At 43.4% G+C, this 21,631-nt stretch overlaps 1 protein-coding gene across 1 annotated transcript in view; it reads right to left on the reverse strand.

The window, feature by feature from the left end:
• The window catches only part of LOC142495905 (histo-blood group ABO system transferase-like), a 68,829-nt gene that overhangs the window by 9,525 nt on the left and 37,673 nt on the right, over positions 1-21,631 (reverse strand). The window contains exons 2-5 of the mRNA XM_075602011.1: positions 6,987-7,062; positions 4,159-4,218; positions 2,428-2,484; positions 1,825-1,860 (exon numbers count right to left, since the gene is read on the reverse strand). Coding sequence (XP_075458126.1) covers positions 1,825-1,860; positions 2,428-2,484; positions 4,159-4,218; positions 6,987-7,062 — 229 coding nt within the window. The remainder of the gene's footprint in view (positions 1-1,824; positions 1,861-2,427; positions 2,485-4,158; positions 4,219-6,986; positions 7,063-21,631) is intronic.

Below are 21,631 nucleotides of genomic sequence, written 5' to 3' on the forward strand. Positions count from 1 at the left end.
ATGGACACGGTGTGGGGGGCACGCGGTGACGGGACAGAGACATTACTCCTTATGAGAGTGGCCGAGCCACTAGTGTTATAGTATACGTTAATTGATGTGTTATATGTGTTCTTGCCATGATTATGCAATAAAGGTTATCAGTATGTTTCAGTAAACAGTTCCAATCATATGTGTGTTACTATTGTTCTTACCCAGGGGAATCTCACGCAATGGGGATCCTGGGTAAGTGGAGGCGCTGCCGATAAGATAACTATTACCCCAGGTTCCCAGTTAGCGGAGGCTCAGATCTCCTGGAGCCACAGGAAAGAGGGCTACATTTATAAATAAAATAAATAAATACACCCCAGCCGGCGACAACTTGTCTCGTTTATTATATGCCTTTTTAAAACCAGCATCATGCGTGTGCACTACTTTGACCTATCCTAGAAAAATACTTTTTATCAGTCTACACTATGTGGGTTTAATTTCTTTATAAAGGTGCCACACAACAGACATCAGACGCTAAAGGATACAACATTGCCACAGTTTTATAGATATGCGTAAAAGAACTTTGAGTTTGTGAGTACACACTATACAATACTCAGAACCTAAATTGTCAATTTCTAGACATATTACACTATTTTCGTGTTTTCCATATTTTTTTTACCCATATATGCGCTCCCCAAGACTTGGACTACAGTGAAGACAGGATTGAAGAAGCAATCTCTACAAGGGTTTGAGCTGCTGTTCACAATTATTTTTATTTTTTATTATATATCAACTTTTCACTGAAATCACAGTATTTCTTCACTGAAGCACTCATTTGAAGTATTCACTGTATTGTGTTTATTTAAAAATTGCACTGGGTTTGAATTGAGCACCATTTTGATAAATCACTGTTTTCTCACTGTCATATACAGTATATCAGAAGAACCAGCACTCACGTCACGTGGATCTTTTTAATACGTTAGTCACGTGAATCGATGTTTCGGCGCACCAGTCGGACCGTTCTCAAGACATCAACTTGAGTGCTGGTTCTTCTGCTATACTGCCCATCTGGACACTGCTGGCATCTCCATGCACCTTTGGAAGGATCCTGTTAAAATTGTGAGTGCTCCTTTATTTGTTTATCACTCTATCATCACTTAGGCTAAGGCCCCGCTCCCTCAGTCAGCGCGCCCGCACTGCAGACAGGCGGGGCGCTGACAGACACAGACCGCGGTATGCGGTCTGTAGGGAGCGGGAGGTGGGCGGGAGTGGGAGGGGGTGCGTGGCTTGAGCGGAGGGACCCGCTACTCCCCCCCCCCTCTCTCCCTCCACGGGCTCGGGCTGCAGGAGGGAGCTGCTGCGGGCTGCTGTAAGGTAAGCAGCTCCCTCCCCCTTCTGAAACACACACACTACCTTGAGTAGGAAGCTGCCTGACAGCTCCCGCCCCCGCCGCTGATTGGCTCATCAGCGCACCACGTGATGCGTCACCGCTCGGGATCACAATTTTCTTGAATCCCCTGCCGGCTGACGCGTCACAGTGCGTAGTGAGCCGTCAGCGAGGGGGGACTGGGACCGGCTAGGGAGGATTCCCCTGCTGGTGGGGAACGCTCGCGTGGCCGTCCGCGCCGCCGAGCGCAGCGGGGTCCCAGCCCTTAGGCATCTTCTCTATGATATTTATCTCATAGTTTAAATATCCAAAAATGCTTCCCTGAGAAACTCTTTGTTATTTGCTATCCCCTTAAAAGTGTAAATTATCTTTTATTTATATTTATTTATATTTTAATATAAATTATATTTTAATTATATTTTAATATATTTTAATATTTTAGACAAAGATACCTTTAAAAATAAACTCACGGTGGTTTGAGGGTCTCTGGCTTTTCATACAACATTCTGAAAAGCGATTAAAGAATAGGTTAGAATATTGTTTTGTCTTTTACCTCAATGAACAATTAAACCTCTAATGAATATAATAACTCTGGGACTATATACATTTTTATTTTTTTACATTTCCAACATAAAATAACAGCAAATATACTTTCTGTGGAGAGATAATTAGAACTAATGAGAAGAGCATGTGCCAACGGGGGATTCAAAAGCACCCAGTCATGGCGATAGAGAGTGCAATTAGTAACTATTACTCCAACTATTAACTTCTACAGTAATGGGGATTTATTACTTCAGCTTCCTGCATATTCACAGTACTAAAAAATCCCCGAAATAAAATCACTCATTCAGAATTCTATTTTGTTCTACTTGTAAATATAATATATACAAATAAAACACTTACATACCAGTAGAATATTTTCTCCAGTGTCAATATTAACAATTTTACACGACCTCCACTTACATGGGGGATAAACAATCAAAGGAATGTGATGAGGTGTTCAGGAGTACCGCTTATCAGCAGTATCAGGGTGAATTATTCCACGTATTTATTCTTTAGGGAAATAAATTTACCTCTGCAGCTTCACTTCTTTTAATTGGTCCAGGTATGAGGTATCGCTGGTGCTGTGGCTGAGAAGAAACAGTAAATCTTATTGGTTTGTGATGTTCAGTTTTAAGGCAGCATTTCAAGAGGGTGCAGCAGAAGAAACAAATGAAAGAAGAAACTCAGAAATTAGCAGAAACTAAGAAAAAAAAGCTATAAACTTTGGATGCATGTGCATGGAAACTAATGAGTTTAACAATTAAAATGTGGGAATAGATAGAGAAAATTATAGCCTATCTCAATATACAAAAAGAATACCTGTGAAAGATTGAAACTGAAAGTGGAAAAGGACTACTGAGCTCACCTAGTTTGTGAAGACTTTTTCAAATATATATTATTTAAAGGCAAAATATTTAAGCATGCTCACGTATCGTGAAGTCATCATAAAAATATACATCAACCAAAGATAGACCCTGAGGAAGGACACAGCACACAGTAGTTGGTGGAGGAAAGGTTTGAATCAAAGTCCAAAAATGACATCAACATTTCGTTTCACTAAGCAACGTTCATCAGGTTTGTGGACCGAACTGTTAGTTTCAATTTTTGGACTTTAATACAAACCTTTATTTCACCAACTACTATGTGCTGCGTACTTCCAGGCTTCTCGTTTGCGTGATATACTGTACATATTTTATATATTCTTGACAAACTCTCTGTTGGCAGTCGAAACTTTAAATACATTCATATTCAATCTAATTATGGAGTGCCTGCTCCTTGTGCTGAATATATATATATATATATATATATATATATATATATACCCCCTCTTTATTTCCCTACATGTATTAATATGTACGTATATACAAGGAGCGGTGGCCTGAGTCCAACTCCCCTGTACCCGAGAGAGAATATTTAGCCTGAAAAGCACGAGATTGGAGTCAGATAATGCAGAGGGACACACAGCTTATAAATAATAATACTTTATAGTTAAAGAAAACAAGAAAACAGTAGCCTTCAATTTCAGGAGACCACAGAAAACACTTAAGGCAATTTACAGTCCATACAGTATAAGTACAAATGTCCCACAGAATCACTTATTCAGTCCCGGTGTCCTGTGTGCTAACTAAAAGGGCCACTGTACAGTAGGTGCCGGGAAAGCATTGGAGCTCGTGTAGTGTTACGGTATGTAGTTGAAATAGTTGCAGACCTATTAATTTACAATGGGTGGCATGCCCAGGGCACATAGTAAGAATACTGATGTGTTTGTAGGTGCGATCTCCCAGCTGGTTTCTGGCTTTATGACTCACAACTTTTAGGCTCTACGACCTCGCTGTCTTGTCTACCAGGCTCCTCGGGACAGGACTTCTCTCTCTCTCTCCTCTCTCTCATGTGGGTCTGCCTCTCAGCTCACTTCTCCCTGCCATACTCCCATTGCCATGACATCGCTGCTCCTCAGTGCTCAATGGGCTTATCCCTTTCTTCTGCTCTCAGCCACTGGCCGGAGAGTATGTCCATGGATACAATTGACTCTGTGGTATGCAGAGCAGGTTAACTCCTTACTATCCATATAGGGGGCGGGGGGGTGTATATGTATACTAAGGGATGTGTTTTGTATATACATCTCTGTCTATGACAAATTCCTTGTTACAGTATATATTGAATGATAAACCTAATGACATGCCAGTTTGTAACAATACTTTTTTTGACATAGTATTACATCATTTGCAGTACACCTGAAAGTTAATACTAAAACTGCTCACCTCACTGATTTGCATGTAAACATGCCCCGGGGGGGCCATTGACTGTTTTTCAAGCTATGCCTAGAATGAGATATGATAGCCATGAGAGATGAGAAGTGCACCACTGCACTATTGTCCAGCACTGATGAAGGACTCTGCAGTGGTTGAAGTCACTTATTAAAAGTTGTAGAACAATGAATAGATATACATTTATTAAACCTTACGACAAAGGTCTTTGGACTGTAATTAAAAAAGACGTAAGGAATATTTAGGCTGTAAAAATATTACGGAAGAAAGGCTTTCTAAAATAAAACAGTTTTACCTTACAATATAGTGGAACGACATCTATAAATAAAAAAAAAGGAATGGTACTGAAAATAAAACAAAATGGTGTTACTTGTTTCCCTGTGGCAAAATTACAATTCAAGCTCTGTTTGGCAAGACTTAAACATTGGTCGGGCTTCATTATATATATATACCCACCTTGTTGGAGTATTTCTAGAGAGCCAGGACTTCTCGTTTATTACCTGTGTGTAACATATCTGAGCACCATACATATTATGTAAAGGTTTATTTGATATTTTCTCACAGAATTAAAAAAGGGTGGTCCTCCGAAGCTGAACCTTCTTATTTTTAGCTCCCAGTTTAGTTTTCCAGGGTCTTCTTCCCCTTTAGGGAATTAAAAATGGCCGCCAAATCTCACGTGTAATGCAGGCCAGTAGAAAGCCATAATGTCATCAGAAGGAAGGCATTACAGCTTCGAATTTGATGGCTGCAGTGGTCATTTTCAAATGTCCAGGAAGAAACTTGGCAATAAAAACTGTGTACTGTACTGTATATCTTTGGAACCAGGGTTATCTATTGAAGTATTTCTTGGAAGCTGAACACATACCTGTTTTAATCTTATTGCTAAATTTGTGTCCATGGTAACAGTGTGATTTCTATTATGTGGATTTTTAAATAAATAGTGATCTATCTCACAATGTGTTTAATACTGTATGCACATTGTATTGTATTGTATGTCTTTATTTATATAGCGCCATTAGTGTACATAGCGCTTCACAGTAGTAATACATGTGGTAATCAAATAAACAACAGATAATATAAAAAACAGATCATGGGAATAAGTGCTTTAGACATAAAAGTAACATTTCGGAAGAGGAGTCCCTGCCCCGAGGAGCTTACAGTCTAATTGGTAGGTAGGGAGAACGTACAGAGACAGTAGGAGGGAGTTCTGGTAAGTGCGTCTGCAGGGGGCCAAGCATTATGTATCGTGTTTAGAATATCCACAGTGCTATTCATATGCTTCTTTAAGCAAGTGTGTCTTAAGGTGGGTCTTAAAGGTGGATAGAGAGGGTGCTAGTCGGGTACATTCCTTAGAATCAGTATATGCGCACACACACACACGCCCTCACACTCACACACGCACACACACACAGCTCTTCAACTAGTTCTCTGAAGGGGCCAGGTCAGAAAACATTTGGGAGTAGAAGGATCTCACGTTTATTGTTTCAAATGACTGCATTTCAACATTTTCCAAGCATCAATGTCATCTGTACCATATGTATTTACATTACCTTAACTTACAAGGGAGTTTCAGTGTGAAAAACGTCACATAGCTGCCTAAGGAACAAGTATGAAATTAGCAGTACAGTAGCTGAGAGTCTAAAGACCACATCAAGTGTAGACAATGGTCAACCAGTTGAAGAGCCCAGCTGAGCAGGATCTAGGTCTAAGAAAAAGTGTGTGTGTGCTGAGCACGCGCATTTTAAGTGACACTTCATTGTGTTTTGTCACTGTTTTGTCACAGAAATTGTATTTTTTGATGGTGATGTTTTTAATTAACAATCAAAACAGAATTTCAGTGCCAAAACGCAAAGAAGTTTGACTTCGAACGCACGTGCGCGGCACACACACACACACACCCTGTTTTACCTATTTGTACTTCTATATGTATAGTAACTGGGAATTCTTTTGTGTGCCTTTGTGTCTGTGTGTGTGCCGACGTCTCTGTGTGTGTGTCTGTGTCTCTGTGTGTGCGTGTGCCTGTGTGTCTGTGTGTGCGTCTCTGTGTGTGCGTCTCTGTGTGTGTCTCTGTGTGTGTCTCTGTGTGTGTCTCTGTGTGTGTGTCTCTGTGTGTGTCTCTGTGTGTGTCTCTGTGTGTGTCTCTGTGTGTGTCTCTGTGTGTGTCTCTGTGTGTGTCTCCGTGTGTGTGCATCTCTGTGTCCCAGTGTGTGTGTGTGTGGGTGTGCGCTTGTCTGTGTGTCTTTGTGTGTGTGTGTGTTTGTGTGTTTGTCTCTAGGTGTCTTTGCATCTGTGTGTGTGTGTCTCTGTGTGTCTCTGTGTGTGTCTGTGTGTTTCTGTGTGTGTGTGTCTCTGTGTGTGTGTCTCTGTGGGTCTGTGTGTGTGTGCGTCTGTGTGTGTGTGTTTGTGTGTGTGTGTCTGTCTGTGTGTGTCTGTGTGTGTATGGGTGTATCTGTGTTTGTGTGTGTGTCTCTCTCTCAGTGTCTCTCTCTATGTGTGTTGCGCCTGTATCTGTAGTGCGTGCGGCGCCGGCAGCTACTGTGCAGGCGCGCCTGGCCAGCAAGTCTCGTGCACAGGCACGCACGGACGCAGCGCCTACTGCGCAGGCACGCCGTGATGTTGGCAACGGATCCTGCTCATGCACGCATGGGAGGCCTCCACATACGCGCCAGGTGCCATAACGGCCACTTCTGCCAGCAGTAACGTGACTTCCAGGACGGCACTTCAATCTTCAACAAGGCGATTTACTCCAAGGAAAATTTTTCATTTGGTAGGCGCCAGCATAGAAGTTTCACTTCAATAATATCATTAATTTATGAACTCACCAGCTAAATGAAAGGATGAATAGTAGAGCTGCAAAAATGATGAAATACCAACATCTGTTTCGATCAGACCTTCCCCCTGTAATAGTGGCAAAGTCACAGGGAAAATAAAACCATCAAAGTGTTAGCTGTACAAATGCTATAATTACAGTTTTGTATTTTATGCACTCCTTATTAGTCCTTACAGTCCAAACCTGTCTACTGTGTATCATGCTGGGTGCTGCTCACAGAGGCAGCAGCAGCTGCAAATAATTCCAGATGCAAACATGATGCAGCATCAACCAGTCTGATGAAGGTGTGAGTTAACAGTGAAACGTCGACAGACATATTAATAAAAAAGCACTTCATTTAAGATTTGTTGATACTGCATCATTCATGAATCTAGCTTTACAAATCCTACATTATACTGAGAAAACGTTGCCATCACACAATCTAATCCTTATAAATGAATGCTATTTTTCCTTGTGATCCTGATGCTGGTCGGTCCAAGCATCGTCCTGTACAATGGCCATATATAAATCAAATGTTTGTAGTACAGAACAAGCACACAATAGGGTATCTTGCCACCAGAGCGTTGTCCACTTACTTTATTCACATATTATATACAGTACAGAGAATATTGCACAAAATGATTCAGGCGGATTAACTTCCCTTTGTTAGGTGTAAAAGAGAGTAGGTTAGAATAGACTAATTACATACCTACAGTAGATACAATCACTTGCTTCTTCTTGTTTATAAATCTGGATAATTTAATAGACTGGAAGCAGAATGGGCGTACCAGTTGAACCCGGAAAAGAAAAGTGATGATCTTCCAAGACCAGCAATAGCAAAATTCTTGGAATTTCAGGAAAAATTTGTCTTAATGAGATCCTTTAGGACAGTCCTAGAACTTTGTCGAAATCCTTATGTCACACTCCTTTGCATACAGGTAAGCATATTGATAGACATGCGCTCCGTCTAATGGCTGTGAGATAAGGAAAGGACTGAGATCATACTGTATGATACTGAAAGTAGTGCTTCACAAAAGAGCAGGGAATTGAGAGAGAGGCTGGCAGTAGCACCGTGGGGAAAGAGAAAAGAGCTGCAGAGATACAGAGAGAAGGAAGACTGTCCTGGAGGGGCCTTCCAAAACTGACAGCCTGGCAGCAGAACCTTGCCTGTCTAACAGAGCAACAAGTACCAGAGGTAGCTGGGACAATCAAGGAGAATACATAACCTGTGAAAAAGGGTACCCATGATACCATGGGGGCCTGAAGCAGTGAGTAGGACAGTGAGTGAGGATCTACAGCCAGAGAATCTCCCCTGCTACTCTGCAGTATCCTTTTACATAACACACAGTTAACAACATTCTTAGCAAAATAACAGGCCTGCACCTATAAACACACTAGCATTCCACACGAGCTCCAACGCTGTACCGGAACCAACTGAGTAAGAGACACTGTGGGACAATTACGCAGCGGGGTATGTCCTTTAATACTGTTATTCAAAAGATATTCTGCATTCTCAATCCTATACAGGAAAGGTGGACTAAAAACCATGCCCTAGTATCTACATGCTATTATATCTAGGGAAATAAAGAGGGGTTACACTTATTTTTCCGGACATTTTCACAGATCTGGCCAAGAAAGGGAAAGGATCTCAACAGGTTTGCTCTGAGTTGGTGAAAAATAGGTGAGGTTCACTTTGATGTACCCAGCAGAGTTCAGAGTATTCAATAATAATAATAAATATGGTACTAAGACTTTTCATATACCTAAAACAGCACAAGATTTTCTCACAGGCTTTTGTGAAGGATCTAAATATTCACAGGAGGGGACCGATGAGGTCTCCACTGGTACTATTCAAAGTTCTATATCACCAGGGTCCCAGCTATCTGAAAAAGCTTCTATTTCCCTACAATCGCATTCGCTCACTTAAATCTGCAGATGAAGGAATCCTAATAGTTCAATGAATAACCTTGAATTCATTTGGGGCCAGAGCTTTTAGCCGCGCTGCTCCCACTCTTTGGAGCAGTCTGCCTTATACAGTTCTCGGGAAATCTATAAAAACAGGCTCAAGACCTGCCTGTTTTCCCTGGCATTTAATAAATGAACCACCAACATTTGCTAGCTACTGTATAGTCCCATGCTGTATTGTATCTTTCCTTGTGTTTGGTCTCTTTTATAACCTTAATTGTTTTCTTTTCCCCCTTTTTGTAATTGTGAAGTGCTTAGAGTCCCATTGGGAGAAAAGCACTATATAAATAAAGTGGGATGTGACACGGGAGATTTAAACTTGCAAGAGATACTGGCACCCAATACGGAGGCCTGTAGCTCAGGAAGCAGGGGGATCCTGGACCTGAAATTAATACGGTTCAGCTCCAGAGAGACCCCTTGCTTCAATACTATGTACTGAAAATAAAAATATTGCAATCTGCTGTTAGAGCTGTGCGGGGAGACACAGAGAGAGGGGTTGCTTCTCTCTGATCTCACTGCGCAGCTCTAATAGACTGGTGGTGGGCCGATACCATTAACGCAGCAGGAGTCCCATTCAAAAGCAGGGACCCCCGCTGTGTTAATCTCTTCAGGGCGTTTGGACATGGGGAAGCTGCGATTGGGCGGTCAGGCTCCATTCATCAGCAGTTTTCTCGCACCCAAAATGAACAAAAATAGCACTGCATCTGTACGCAGCAGGTATTATCATAGCTCCATGTGTGAGCAGGATAAGGAGATGACAGTCTTCATATATCCTCTGGGGTTTTATCAATTAGAATGTTTTAGAGTGTCAGGAGCCCCAGCCACATACAGAGATTGATGGAGCGAGTGGTGGGGGACATGAAGTTACAGGAGGTGTTAGTATACCAAGGAGAGGAGCAGCTCAGTGAGTGAAGACGCTGACTCTGCAAACCAGGGGTGTGCAAACTGTGGGGCGCAAGATTTTTCACGGGGGGGCGCGGCAGTTGCAGTGGCCCCGCGCTCTCTTTCCAAGGCATTTAAATTAATGCCGGGGGATCGTGTGAGGCCTCACCAACTTCACTTACCTTGTCTTCGGCAATGCATTGCCATGGCAACACGTCACGAGACCCCACGGCGTCATTTGACAACAGGAGCCAGAGACAAGGTCAGGGAGGGGGTGCGTGAGCAGAGAAGGAAGCAGGCAGGGGGGCGCATCAGGGAGAGATTGTGTACCCCTGCTGTAAAAACGACACAGAGTTTAAAGTAGGGGAGCCTTGTTCCATTCCTGGTATCAGCTCCATGTGACCTTGGGCAAGTCACTTTATCTCCCTGTATGAAATGAAGTTATTATTATTATTAATGATAAAGTTATTATGAGACATAGTTTTTGGAAGAACATTGGAAAAGCACGAGACATGCCTAATGAAGGCACATGACCCATTGATCAAGAGCAGATTGAAGCTGTCCTTAAACAAATGTCAGTTCTGCTGGACATCCGTCACATAAGTGGGGCATATAGTTATGAAGAAGTGGTTACCGATCCGTCTAAACTGGGGGGAGTCTTTAAAAGTCCCTGGCAAAGCATGAGGGGCCAGAGCTGCCACTACCCAGAGGGATTTCGGGCTTATTCTGAGTGGCCTGTGAACCAGGCTGTGAGTTGGACAACTCAGCTGAGCTGGGTGACAAGGTCACAACAGGCCCACAGGCGGAGTCAAGAGTGGAGCAGCAGCCTACAACACTAAGGGACGTTTGAGTCACTACGGAGGGGATCCTCACCAATGACAAAGGGTTCTGAAGTATTTGTGAAGACGCAGGCCAGCTAAAAAAAATGCCAATAAACCAATTGATTGGCACAGTGGTACACCATGCCCATAATATGAGCATAGTTTGCGATTATGGCAATGAATGGACAAGCTACAAATAAAGAAACAAGCACTGAATATAATACATTATAATACAAAAAAAACATTTGCCAATGAACTAATTGATTAGCACAGTGGTACACTGGCAGTCAATGGGAAACCTAAAAAACAAACAAGCACCAAAAATACAATAATAATTAAATAAAAACAAGCATGTGCCAAAAAATACATTGCTTGTCACTGTGTTTATCTATAGCCCAAAAGGGGCATAGATAAACACATTGGCAGTCAATGGGCACCTTAAAAAAAATACACAATGAAATTACATACAATTCATGTGTGTCTTACCTTTGATGTCTTCACCCCATCCTACACGAGCACCAACTCTTGACCCTCGATGCAATGCTCCTCAGCAGACGATGCTAATAAGTCCGTAATCATATGTTGATTGAAGAGACGTCTCCCCTGTAAGTTCTTCATTCCTTTCTTTCTTCCTTCTTTCTTTTCTTCAGTCTTCTCTTCTTTCTTTGTAATCCAATGGGACGGATGTTGTCCCATCGGCTTCTTGGCCTCAAATGAGATGGCACAGGCCTTACATAAGGCCTGTGACATCACATTTGAGGGTCAAATGGTACACCCCCAATCCAATGTTTTGTTTTTTTAAAAGATGTGACATCATCTTAAAGGGAGGGAAGCCAGCCAATCAGGAAGGCTATGATTCACTCCCTTTAAAACAACGTCGCCAGAAAAACAATGGCTGCCATCACATGGTACTACAACCAATCGGATTGGAAGATGAATCACATCTAAAACAGCTAATTTATTAAAATATAAAATAGATAATGTCTTTCTAAAAACACATGAGTTGCGTCGCTCTGCAAGTCCGGTTTACAAAAACCAGAATCCTACTCACAACATGATAGGAGTTAAATAGGCACATCCAAACTGTGGTAGATGACTCCCAATGGCTCCTCCGCTGCAGGGGAATGTCTGTGTAGGCGATCCGATGCCGTCTGTGTGCCCAGTGTACCGAGCTCAAGTGCAGGAGCAGACGGCGGAGGAGAATTTCACTGAGAGCCGTTCGGCTGTTTTCACAGAGCCTGAAAGATTGGAAAATTTGTAATCCCACGATAAAAAATGAAGCCAGAAGCGGGATTCACTAAGAAGTGAAGCACATTTGGTTAGGTGCGGGCAAAAACATGCCCGATCGCGTGACCTGTTTTCTTTCCCCTGCTATCGTGCTTAAAATTCTAAAGCGCGATAGCTGAAAGCTGAAAAATAAGCAGCCTGTAAGAGCTGCATGGAGACGCTGCGTCTTCATGCACGGCTGTTACAGGCGATCGTGCATTAAGAATATTGATTTTGATCATAGTGTACATGAGCAGGGGGTCTCCTGAGCTGAACCGCATTGGTTTCAGCCTCGGGGACCCCCTACTTCATAAAATACAGGCCCCATTATGGGGTGCCGGTATCACCTGTGCTTTTAAAGCTCCGGCAATGATTGTTTTAGCAAATGCTTGCTTGTATGTATTTTAAATGTATATTGCTTCTTTGATTTTAAATTTGTATGATATTTATATTGCATATTGATGTAGTTTTCAGGAATTTTTGCTGGTGTTTTTAAATTGTTTATTTCTGGCTTTTGATTGCTGTTTGCTTTTTAATGTTGGATTATTTTTTGACTTTTGATTTTGGATGATGCAGTTATTTAGATATTTATTTTATTTACTCATGGTTTTGTTTTGGTGTTTTAATTGTTTATTCTGGTCTTTAGATTTGTCTTAGGATCTGATAAATTGATTGGTGTTCATTTTGTTCGGCTTGCTTCTTTATTTGTTTTTAGTTTGAGATTGTTTTGAATGCATTGGTTCTTGGTTGTGATTGTTTTTAATTCATTGTTTCTTGTTTGTGATTGTTTTGTTTAGGTTGACCATTGACTGGCATAGTGTTAAGTCATGCCCATATTTTATGGGCATGATGTACCCACTGTGCCATTTCATTGATTTATTGCCATTAGTAATGTTTTGCAATGTAATATTGTTTTATTTGGGGCTGTTTTCTTATTCCTTCACCATTTCTTGCTATAGTGGTAAATCATGCCCATATTATATCAGCATGATGTACCCACTGTACCAATGATTGGGTGAAGGGTGGGGGTATTGCCTGGGGAGGGGGTTAGGCCTCCTGGGTGGGTAGTGGGAGAGGGTGGGTTAACCCCTAACTATAGTGGTTACTAACCGCGAAGGTGATTAAAGGGTTAGGGGACATTAGATTGTATTTTTGATTTTACTGTATTGCTTGTGGCAACGGAGGACATGGACGGTGATGAGGATGAGGACGGCCTTCATTGTGGCAGCCTAGCAGGGGTGAGTGCAAGTTTTATTTATTTCATTTCTGCTTGTTAATGTTTTATTTTTAATGGGCAAATGCACTATTATCCATACCTGGATAATAGTAATTTTGACCTTATTGTACTGTATGTGTTAGCGGGCGAGTGTATTTATTTGAAAGGATTAGTACCGCAGGCCAGCAGGAACCCCAAACTCCCGCAGGGATCACCTGGGGGCACCAACTCCTGTGGGGATCACTGGAGGTCCCCGGACTCCCACAGGGACCACCCGTGGGCCCCGAACTCCCACAGGGATAACCCGTGGGCCCTGGACTCCCGCAGGGATCATACATGGGCCCCTGACTCAAACGGGGATCACCTGTGGACACCCACCGGCTTGTTGTACTTTATTAATTGTGTGTTAAAAAAACCTAAACAATGATTTTCTTCATGGCTCAATTTCTTTTGCGCCAGCCTTTAGCTGGTGCAAAAATCTGGCGTGCTTTTAAAGTATGATTCACTTATCACTGCTTAGTGAATCGTGCTGTCTGTCAAAAAACGGCGCGTTTGCCGTTTTTTGCCTATCAGATTAGTTTTTTTCCCCTGGCTGATAAAATGGCTGATAAAATGCCCTTTAAGGCTGATAAAGCACTGTTAGCACTGCTTAGTGAATTGCGCAGCAGGCAGTATTGGTCTTAAAAGGCATTTATCGTACTTAAAAGAAGTTATCGCTGCTTAGTGAATCGCCCCCATAGTGTCACTTGCTTGGTTGTTTTCACTTATTGACATCCATATTTTTTGCACGTGAATCCTGTACTAGGACTCACATTTTTATCACTTTCCACCTGACAAAGGGAGGTTAATCACCCCAAAACATTGTGTGGACTTATTTCTTTATCCAATATGTGAATAAAGTAAGCAGACATCACTCTGGTGGAAATTTACACTGTTGTGCTTTGGTTCTTTACTGTAAAGAAATCTACATTATGTCAAACCTACTAATTATGTGCTTAGCGTGTTAACTCTACTACCACAGTGTCTCAAACCCGACATTCATCTACTAATGCTGTATCTCCAGGAAATACTTGTCTACTACACCCTACATCCAGAAAGTCATCCTATGCCCTTAGGAGGTGTGTAAGGGCAGGTACAAACAGTTCAAGTGAAATGCTTAGAGGATTAGCGTACATTTGCTGGAGCTAAATATGCCAGGTGGCAGTGGTTGGAGAATAGGGGATGTATGAAAAGATGTTGAGTTTCTTATTGTTCCCCCTCCCCTCCCAAATTTACCAGACAAAAAAATTAAAAGATACTTTAACTCACAAAGCAACTAGCCTTGCTTTAATAGTAATTTGTAACAAATATGAGGATTGCATAAATCAAATTGTTTCTGTCTGCAGTCAATGACTATGTCTGTTTTTCTCAAATTTATTTTGATACATATTTAACGGTATTTCCCCCACCCGGTGGGAGATTTGTCCATTACTATGGTGTATGGTGCATATACAGTATCTGCTGATAACAGGAGGGCTGAGTCGTCTGCCAGTAGTAGTGGGGACACAGGACTGGGCTTCTGGGGTTCATACCCCACATATCTCTTTAGCAGTGCAGTGCCTCCATCTGCCGTAGGCCCCAGGAACTGAAGGTGATCTCCCATAGTAGAACTATTACCTCTCCCCCCAACAAGGTCACGCACCAGGCAGGAGGTATATAACAACTGGAACGGTTTACTGTCTTCTGTACAGCACAGTTACACAGCAGGCTTCTGCCCGATGCAGTACTCTCAGCTCCCACTGAAGGATGGTCCCTGGACCACCACTACAGGCCAAGGGCACCCGTAGCTGTCCTAGCTCTTCCCCACCTCCCTAGCAGAGGCAGAGGTATGGTCCAGACTCACTCTCCCTGGAGGGAAGAGCACAAGGGAATGCTTCAATCTCAGGCTTCCAGTGGTGTGACCTGCCTTCCTCAGTGGGGGAAGGACACTACTAAATTTAGGGCGGTCCTGCCTCTAAGTACAGCCAGGAGGAATGCACCAGGCCTGGCTCATGATTGGTCATGCCCAGGCCTGATGTCACTGCCTCCCGCTGTCACTCAAATGCAGCTCCTTGGAGGGTGAAAACCCCATAGCAACTACTGGCAACCTGATTGTACCAGGGTTTACTGCCAGCTCAATGCCACAATAGAAGCCATCAGGTGACCTGGCTACACATACATACTTGAGAAGTGAACAAGCGCAAAATTCTCAATACTGTAAAACTGTGAAGTGAAATGATTTCAGTAAAATCTAGTGCAATGCAACCAATGGGGTGAATGTAGCTCCTTAGAGAGAGACTTTCCAAAATCCCTTAAAACAACTGGAAGTAATTGATGTCCACTGCCATACATACAGTATGTGCCTAGTCTGACATGATGGATGTAACAAGCACAGCCATTTTATAACCCCATGTGATGGAGTATACAGAGCAAAGAATAGGTTGTGAAAAGGTTAATCTGGTTCATTTCACTAGACCCAGGAAATCATACAAGTGCTGGAAATTCTGCCTGGAGTGCAGGGATTGCAACAAATTAACTCCCAATTAGAACTACATGTTAAATGTCAGAAGGAGTTTCACAACATGTAAAGGAACAGGTTCCCAGAGGGCTTGTCTGGAGAATAGCTCAAGACTCTCAAGGTGCAACAAGTCTACCTACACTATTGGAAAATCTATGCTGTTTTGTACTGCAGTACAAGCGTACTAGAACCTGCTTTTCCCAGTCCGGGAAATAAAGGACTTTTTCTTTGAAAGTACTTGGTGTGAGCTCCTTACTGACCCTACATAGGTGGGCCGCTTCATCACCCGTTCCCTTAAAAAAAACTATAGAAGGGATAGCGCCAGTGTGCGCGAGCCTTACATTAAAATTAGCATGCACAAGCTTGTTTAAAGGTGATGTCAACAAAACAACTGTGATTCCCCTGAGGAAGTGATCTCATTCATAAAAACGCATTGGGCAGTGGCTTGGGTGCTCTCGTTGGTGGAGATCCCCCCCTCAACCTCCCAGCAGTTCACTGTAAACCAGTCGGAAGTGACTTCAACGTCCCATGGCAGCGGGTGCCGAGGCCGGCGGTGATGAGCGGGAGCTTGGGGACGGACACTTCTTCACTGATAATCTGTTTGTAATAAACTGTACTTCACTGAGAAAAGGAAAAAAGGTGATGTAGAATAGCGCTAATGAAAAATAGACAATAAACCCTATTGTGGGGGTGAACTCTAGTGGCAAGCTAGGCAGCCTAGGAAAAAATCTGATAGTACAATCAGAACAATAGCATAAAACAAAAAGAGATACCGGCGCCTAATTAGTCCAATTAGGTGGAATCCTGAATGTCCAATGGAAGTATTTTGAGTCCCAAAATGATCTGCTGTCCCTTAGTTTTGAGGTGACCTGATAGGACTTCATTCGTGGGATTGGAACATGGAATGAAAAGAGAGATGATTAGTGCAACACTGTTAAGAATATTCACACAGATATGAACTCACAGACTGACTGACAACACTAACAAGACAGACAAACACAGAAGCAAAGCTAATAGTAATTTAATATAACTAGATAATTTAAAAGGCTGGAGAGTAATGGAAATGCCAATCATGTTGGGTAAAACCTGAGTGACACTCACAGGACGACAGAAGGTTACTGGCATAGGATGGTAGAATATTGGCTCCACGTGCAGAGGGTCCTCAGAGCGCCAAGAACGCCGTGTGCTCCTCCGTGTATCCTGGTTTGTACCGGAAGTGATGTCTCCGATGTGTGCTGGGACCGGTAGTGACGTCACAGAACGTGACGTCAAGGCCTGGCAGACCCGTCCGACGAAGCCAAAGGAAACGGCGATATTCACTCCTCTGGTCCTCCACACCAAGCTGCAATACTCGGCACTGGACCTGCTTGTCCCTGCTTGTCCCTGCTTGTCCCTTAATATCTAGAGAATAAAAGAGATAGCCCTACGCGTTTCGTGTGTCTAAGCACACTTCCTCAGGGGATAAAAGTGATGGCAGTGATGCCTGGTATAAATACTTCCGCCTCCGCTCTGATTGGTCTGTCAATCAAGGCAGTCTTAAAGCTATACCTCATCCCACGTGTGACCGGCTCTCACCACATATTATAATATTAATAATATAATAATATGTGGTGAGAGCCGGTCACACATGGGATGAGGTATAGCTTTAAGACTGCCTTGATTGACAGACCAATCAGAGCGGAGGCGGAAGTATTTATACCAGGCATCACTGCCATCAATTTTATCCCCTGAGGAAGTGTGCTTAGACACACGAAACGCATAGGGCTATCTCTTTATTCTCTGGACATTAAGGGACAAGCAGGGACAAGCAGGTCCAGTGCCGAGTATTGCAGCTTGGTGTGGAGGACCAAAGGAGTGAATATCGCCGTTTCCTTTGGCTTCGTCGGACGGGTCTGCCAGGCCTTGACGTCACGCTCGGTGACGTCACTACCGGTCCCGGCACACATCGGAGACGTCACTTCCGGTACAAACCAGGATACACGGAGGAGCAGACGGCGTTCTTGGCGCTCTGAGGACCCTCTGCACGTGGAGCCAATATTCTACCATCCTATGCCAGTAACCTTCTGTCGTCCTGTGAGTGTCACTCAGGTTTTACCCAACCGGATTGGCATTCCCATTACTGTCCAGCCTTTTAAATTATCCAGTTCTATTAAATTACTATTAGCTTTGCTTCTGTGTTTGTCTGTGTTGTTAGTGTTGTCAGTCAGTCTTTGAGTTCATATCTGTGTGAATATTCTTAACAGTGTTGCACTAATCATCTCTCTTTTCATTCCATGTTCCAATCCCACGAACGAAGTCCTATCAGGTCACCTCAAGACTAAGGGACAGCAGATCATTTTGGGACTCAAAATACTTCCATTGGACATTCAGGATTCCACCTAACTGGACTAATTAGGCGCCGGAATCTCTTTTTGTTTTAAACTGTACTTCACTAGCAACATTTTTTGGGCTTGTCCTGTAATTTTAGATGGAGGGCGTTAGCCTCTCCATTAGGCAGCAGCAGACGCTGCTCTAAACCAAAGAAAGCTAACTAAGAAGTAATTGAATGTTTCGCTGCAGTTTGACATTATTTCTTGGGACTTTTCTTAGTGACAGACATCAGTACAACATTTTTATTTTTCGGACATTACACTACAGAAAAGATGCCCATACAGTATATACATCATTTTAATTTCCCTAAATTATTATATTTGAGATCAGAATGAATATTAAGTATATAAACTTTTTTGCTGGTGGTTCTTGTACTGTATCTTTTTGTACTTTTTATTAGAACGTTTTTGTTCCCCTTTCACCTTTGGTAGGTAGTGCATCCTCTTCATCTGTTTATTTTCTTTGTTTTTACATGCATACCTAGAGCAGTCAGACATGGGGAATTTAAAAAGAAGAGTCATTTTATAACTCCCCTCCCACTAAAAAAACTGTGGAACATATATATATATATATCCAGTGTATGGGAACCATGCATTAAAATCAGGATAAACATGTTTGTTTAAAGGTAATCTCAATTGGAAACTAAATAATAATAACTTAATTTCATATAGCACTTTTCTCCAAATGGAACTCAAGGCGCTTCACAATTACAGTACACAGAAATTTTTATAGACACAGTCCATGCTCAGATCAGCTTGCAATCTATGTTTTTGGCACAGGGTGCTGAGGTGATTTGCCCAAGGTCACAAGGAATTGACACCAGGAATTGACACCAGGAACAGGTCCCCCTGATTCAAATGCAGCGTCGTTGTTTACAGTCAGGGTCTTTATTCACTGAGCCACTAATTTCCCCAAATTTTATAGTTTGCTTTGTGCAGCATAATTAAGAAGTTATCCACACAGAACACCTGTTGGGCCTGCATGGACCAACGCACAACATGCACATGAGTCCTTACTACTTGCCCCCTCCATCTAAAGAAGAAGGCACTGATTGGTTTCCATGGATACCGGGCAGGGATTCTTTGAATAAAACTAGAAGCAGGGACTTGAGTTGCCAGTTTCCATGTTCGTTCTTTGGGACCATATCCACATCCAGCTCACCAAATAGAATAGGCATCTGCCGATCTGTTTTGAGTAACAGATGGCCTGTACTTCAATTTCTTGATATCCTTTGATATTAATGGAGGCTGAGTGTCTCAAGACCCTTTTGGGATATAGATTAGTTAGAGAATGTTTAAGCAGAGATGTATTCTCCATGAAGTAGGTAATTGAAGGTGGTAGGCCACCAGATTAATCCTTTTAATGATGGAAAATGGTCCAATGAACTTGGGAACAAATTTCCTCATGGTGTTTCTTAAAGATAAGTCTTTGAGGCGTGTCCAGGACGTCGACAGAGATGGCTGTGTGAGAGGAGAGCTCCACAGACCTTCAAGTATAATCAGATAATTTAGCGCTTTTCCCCCGAATCTTTTGGCTCAAATGTACCCCCACTGATCTATTAAATACCGGGGCATGGCTAAAAGAACGCAAAAGTCAGCCGGGACAAGGAGTTTCCAAATACTTCTCCCCACTGCATCGGGGCTCCGATGCGGGCGGAAAAAACCAAGATGGCGCCGCTCCACCCAGCGCACGTGGCCACAAAGTGATAGCCGTGGATCGGGACCGATCAAAAGAGAACCCAGCACCAGCAGCAGAGGAGACGTTCACTCGATCATATTTTGAGGACCTACTAACCGGAGCACTCGAGAAGCTGCGGCAATCACTGCAAACAGATCTAAAAGCTGTTGTCACCGAGCTGAAGCAGGAGATCTCAGGCCTTGGGGAGAGAACTACGGCGCTAGAGAGCAAACTAGAGGAAGCCCACCAAAGACAAACAGCAGCAGAAAAGGAAATTTCCCAGCTGGGAACGGAGTTAGATTTCCTGAAAGATGGCATGGAGGACCAGGACAACCGGGATAGATGGCAAAACTTCAGAATCCGAGGTATCCCAGAAACGGTTCTCCCTGGTAACCTCCATGCCTATTTGCTAGACCTTTTCTCCTCAGTTTGAGATGGCGGTGAAGAATTGGACTTGGAAATGGACCAAGCCCATCGGGCGCTGGGCCCGAGGTCAGAGGATCCCAAACGAAGGAGGGACGTGATAGTCCGGCTACACAAATACACTACGTAAGAAAAGCTAATTGTTGCCTGCCGGGATAAAGACCCCATCCACTTTCAAGGAGAAAATTTGCAAGTCTTCAATGACTTATCAAAAACTACGATAAACAGACGTAGAGAACTAAAACCCCTTACTCAATTGCTCAGAGACAATAAAATAAGGTACAAATGGGGATACCCCTACAAATTGATCGCAATCAAGCATGGGAAATACTTGAGCATAAGATTCCCTAAAGAAATGTACCAGTTCGCACGAGCTCTGGGGCTGGACCCACCAGACACATGGAATACTGAGAATCAGGACCATCAGAGTCCCGAAAATGAAGAACACCAGCCCAGAGCTTCGGAGAGACTGGCTGTCCGCAAACAGTCAAAGAGCAAATAACAGCACAGTTCACTCACTGTTCTCACCCACAGTTAAGCCTTGTTGGCTGTTAAAGTTACAAAACAAAATGTCTGCAGCTGAGGGACCCCTTGTATGCGGGCCCAACTACGAGCAAAAGTTTAACACGCTTACCGTTGATGCCATCCTCAAGCGCTACCCTCCCCTGGAAAAGGACTCAACCGGAGTCAGAGAAGACGCTGAAATAAAGAGTTGCCTGGTGAACCTAAGATGCAACCCGACTAGGCGCGGTGAAAATCCTGTGAAAGAGCCCTGTGTAGATGCACAGCCTACTCAAACGGCTATTGGCTTGTTCTCTGAGGAACGTAATCGGAAAATTCATCCCCGGGAGCTCGACCTAGCTGGAGCCGGAAGGGACGAGATGAGAGGTAACGACCTCTACAGACACCCATTCGCTTGCCTGCCCCTTCCTCTCCGTCCCTGAACCCCTCCATGGCGCAGCGGAGAAAGGCGACCTTACCACTGCCCAAAGGTACCAGAAGTGGAGCGAGGAGATCAACAGCAGCAGGAAAGATCTACAGTACTTCCTCTTCCCTTTTCAACACCATTCATTCACTACAAACGAAGAAATTACCTACTCGGCCCAGGCCGACGAGCTGAAGAAGCTAAGCGATTCTCACCGGTTGGGAAGCACCGCGGAGATGATGGCAGAGGATCCCCCTCTTACGAGGTGGCGGAAGATGCGGTGACCCCCCCCTTTTTTTTGTTCTCCCCTCTCCCCCCCGCGCCCTACACCTACATGGTGGTGACCGGAGCGAGTGCATACCCTTATCCTGATCCAGCAGAGGCTCCAATGGCTGGAAAAGCAAGGACTACCATCCTCGGTCACTGAACAGGGTCCAGGTATAACCGTGAGTACATGAAGCTCCGCAGCTCTGCTCTGAGCTCCTAATCGCGCTGTCCGCACTCAGACAGGCCCCATACATAATGTGGAAACACGCCACTGAGGAGAACCCAGACTCCCAATGACTATCACTGGATC

The sequence above is a fragment of the Ascaphus truei genome, chromosome 5 (assembly GCF_040206685.1).
Source record: "Ascaphus truei isolate aAscTru1 chromosome 5, aAscTru1.hap1, whole genome shotgun sequence".
NCBI lineage: Eukaryota > Metazoa > Chordata > Amphibia > Anura > Ascaphidae > Ascaphus > Ascaphus truei.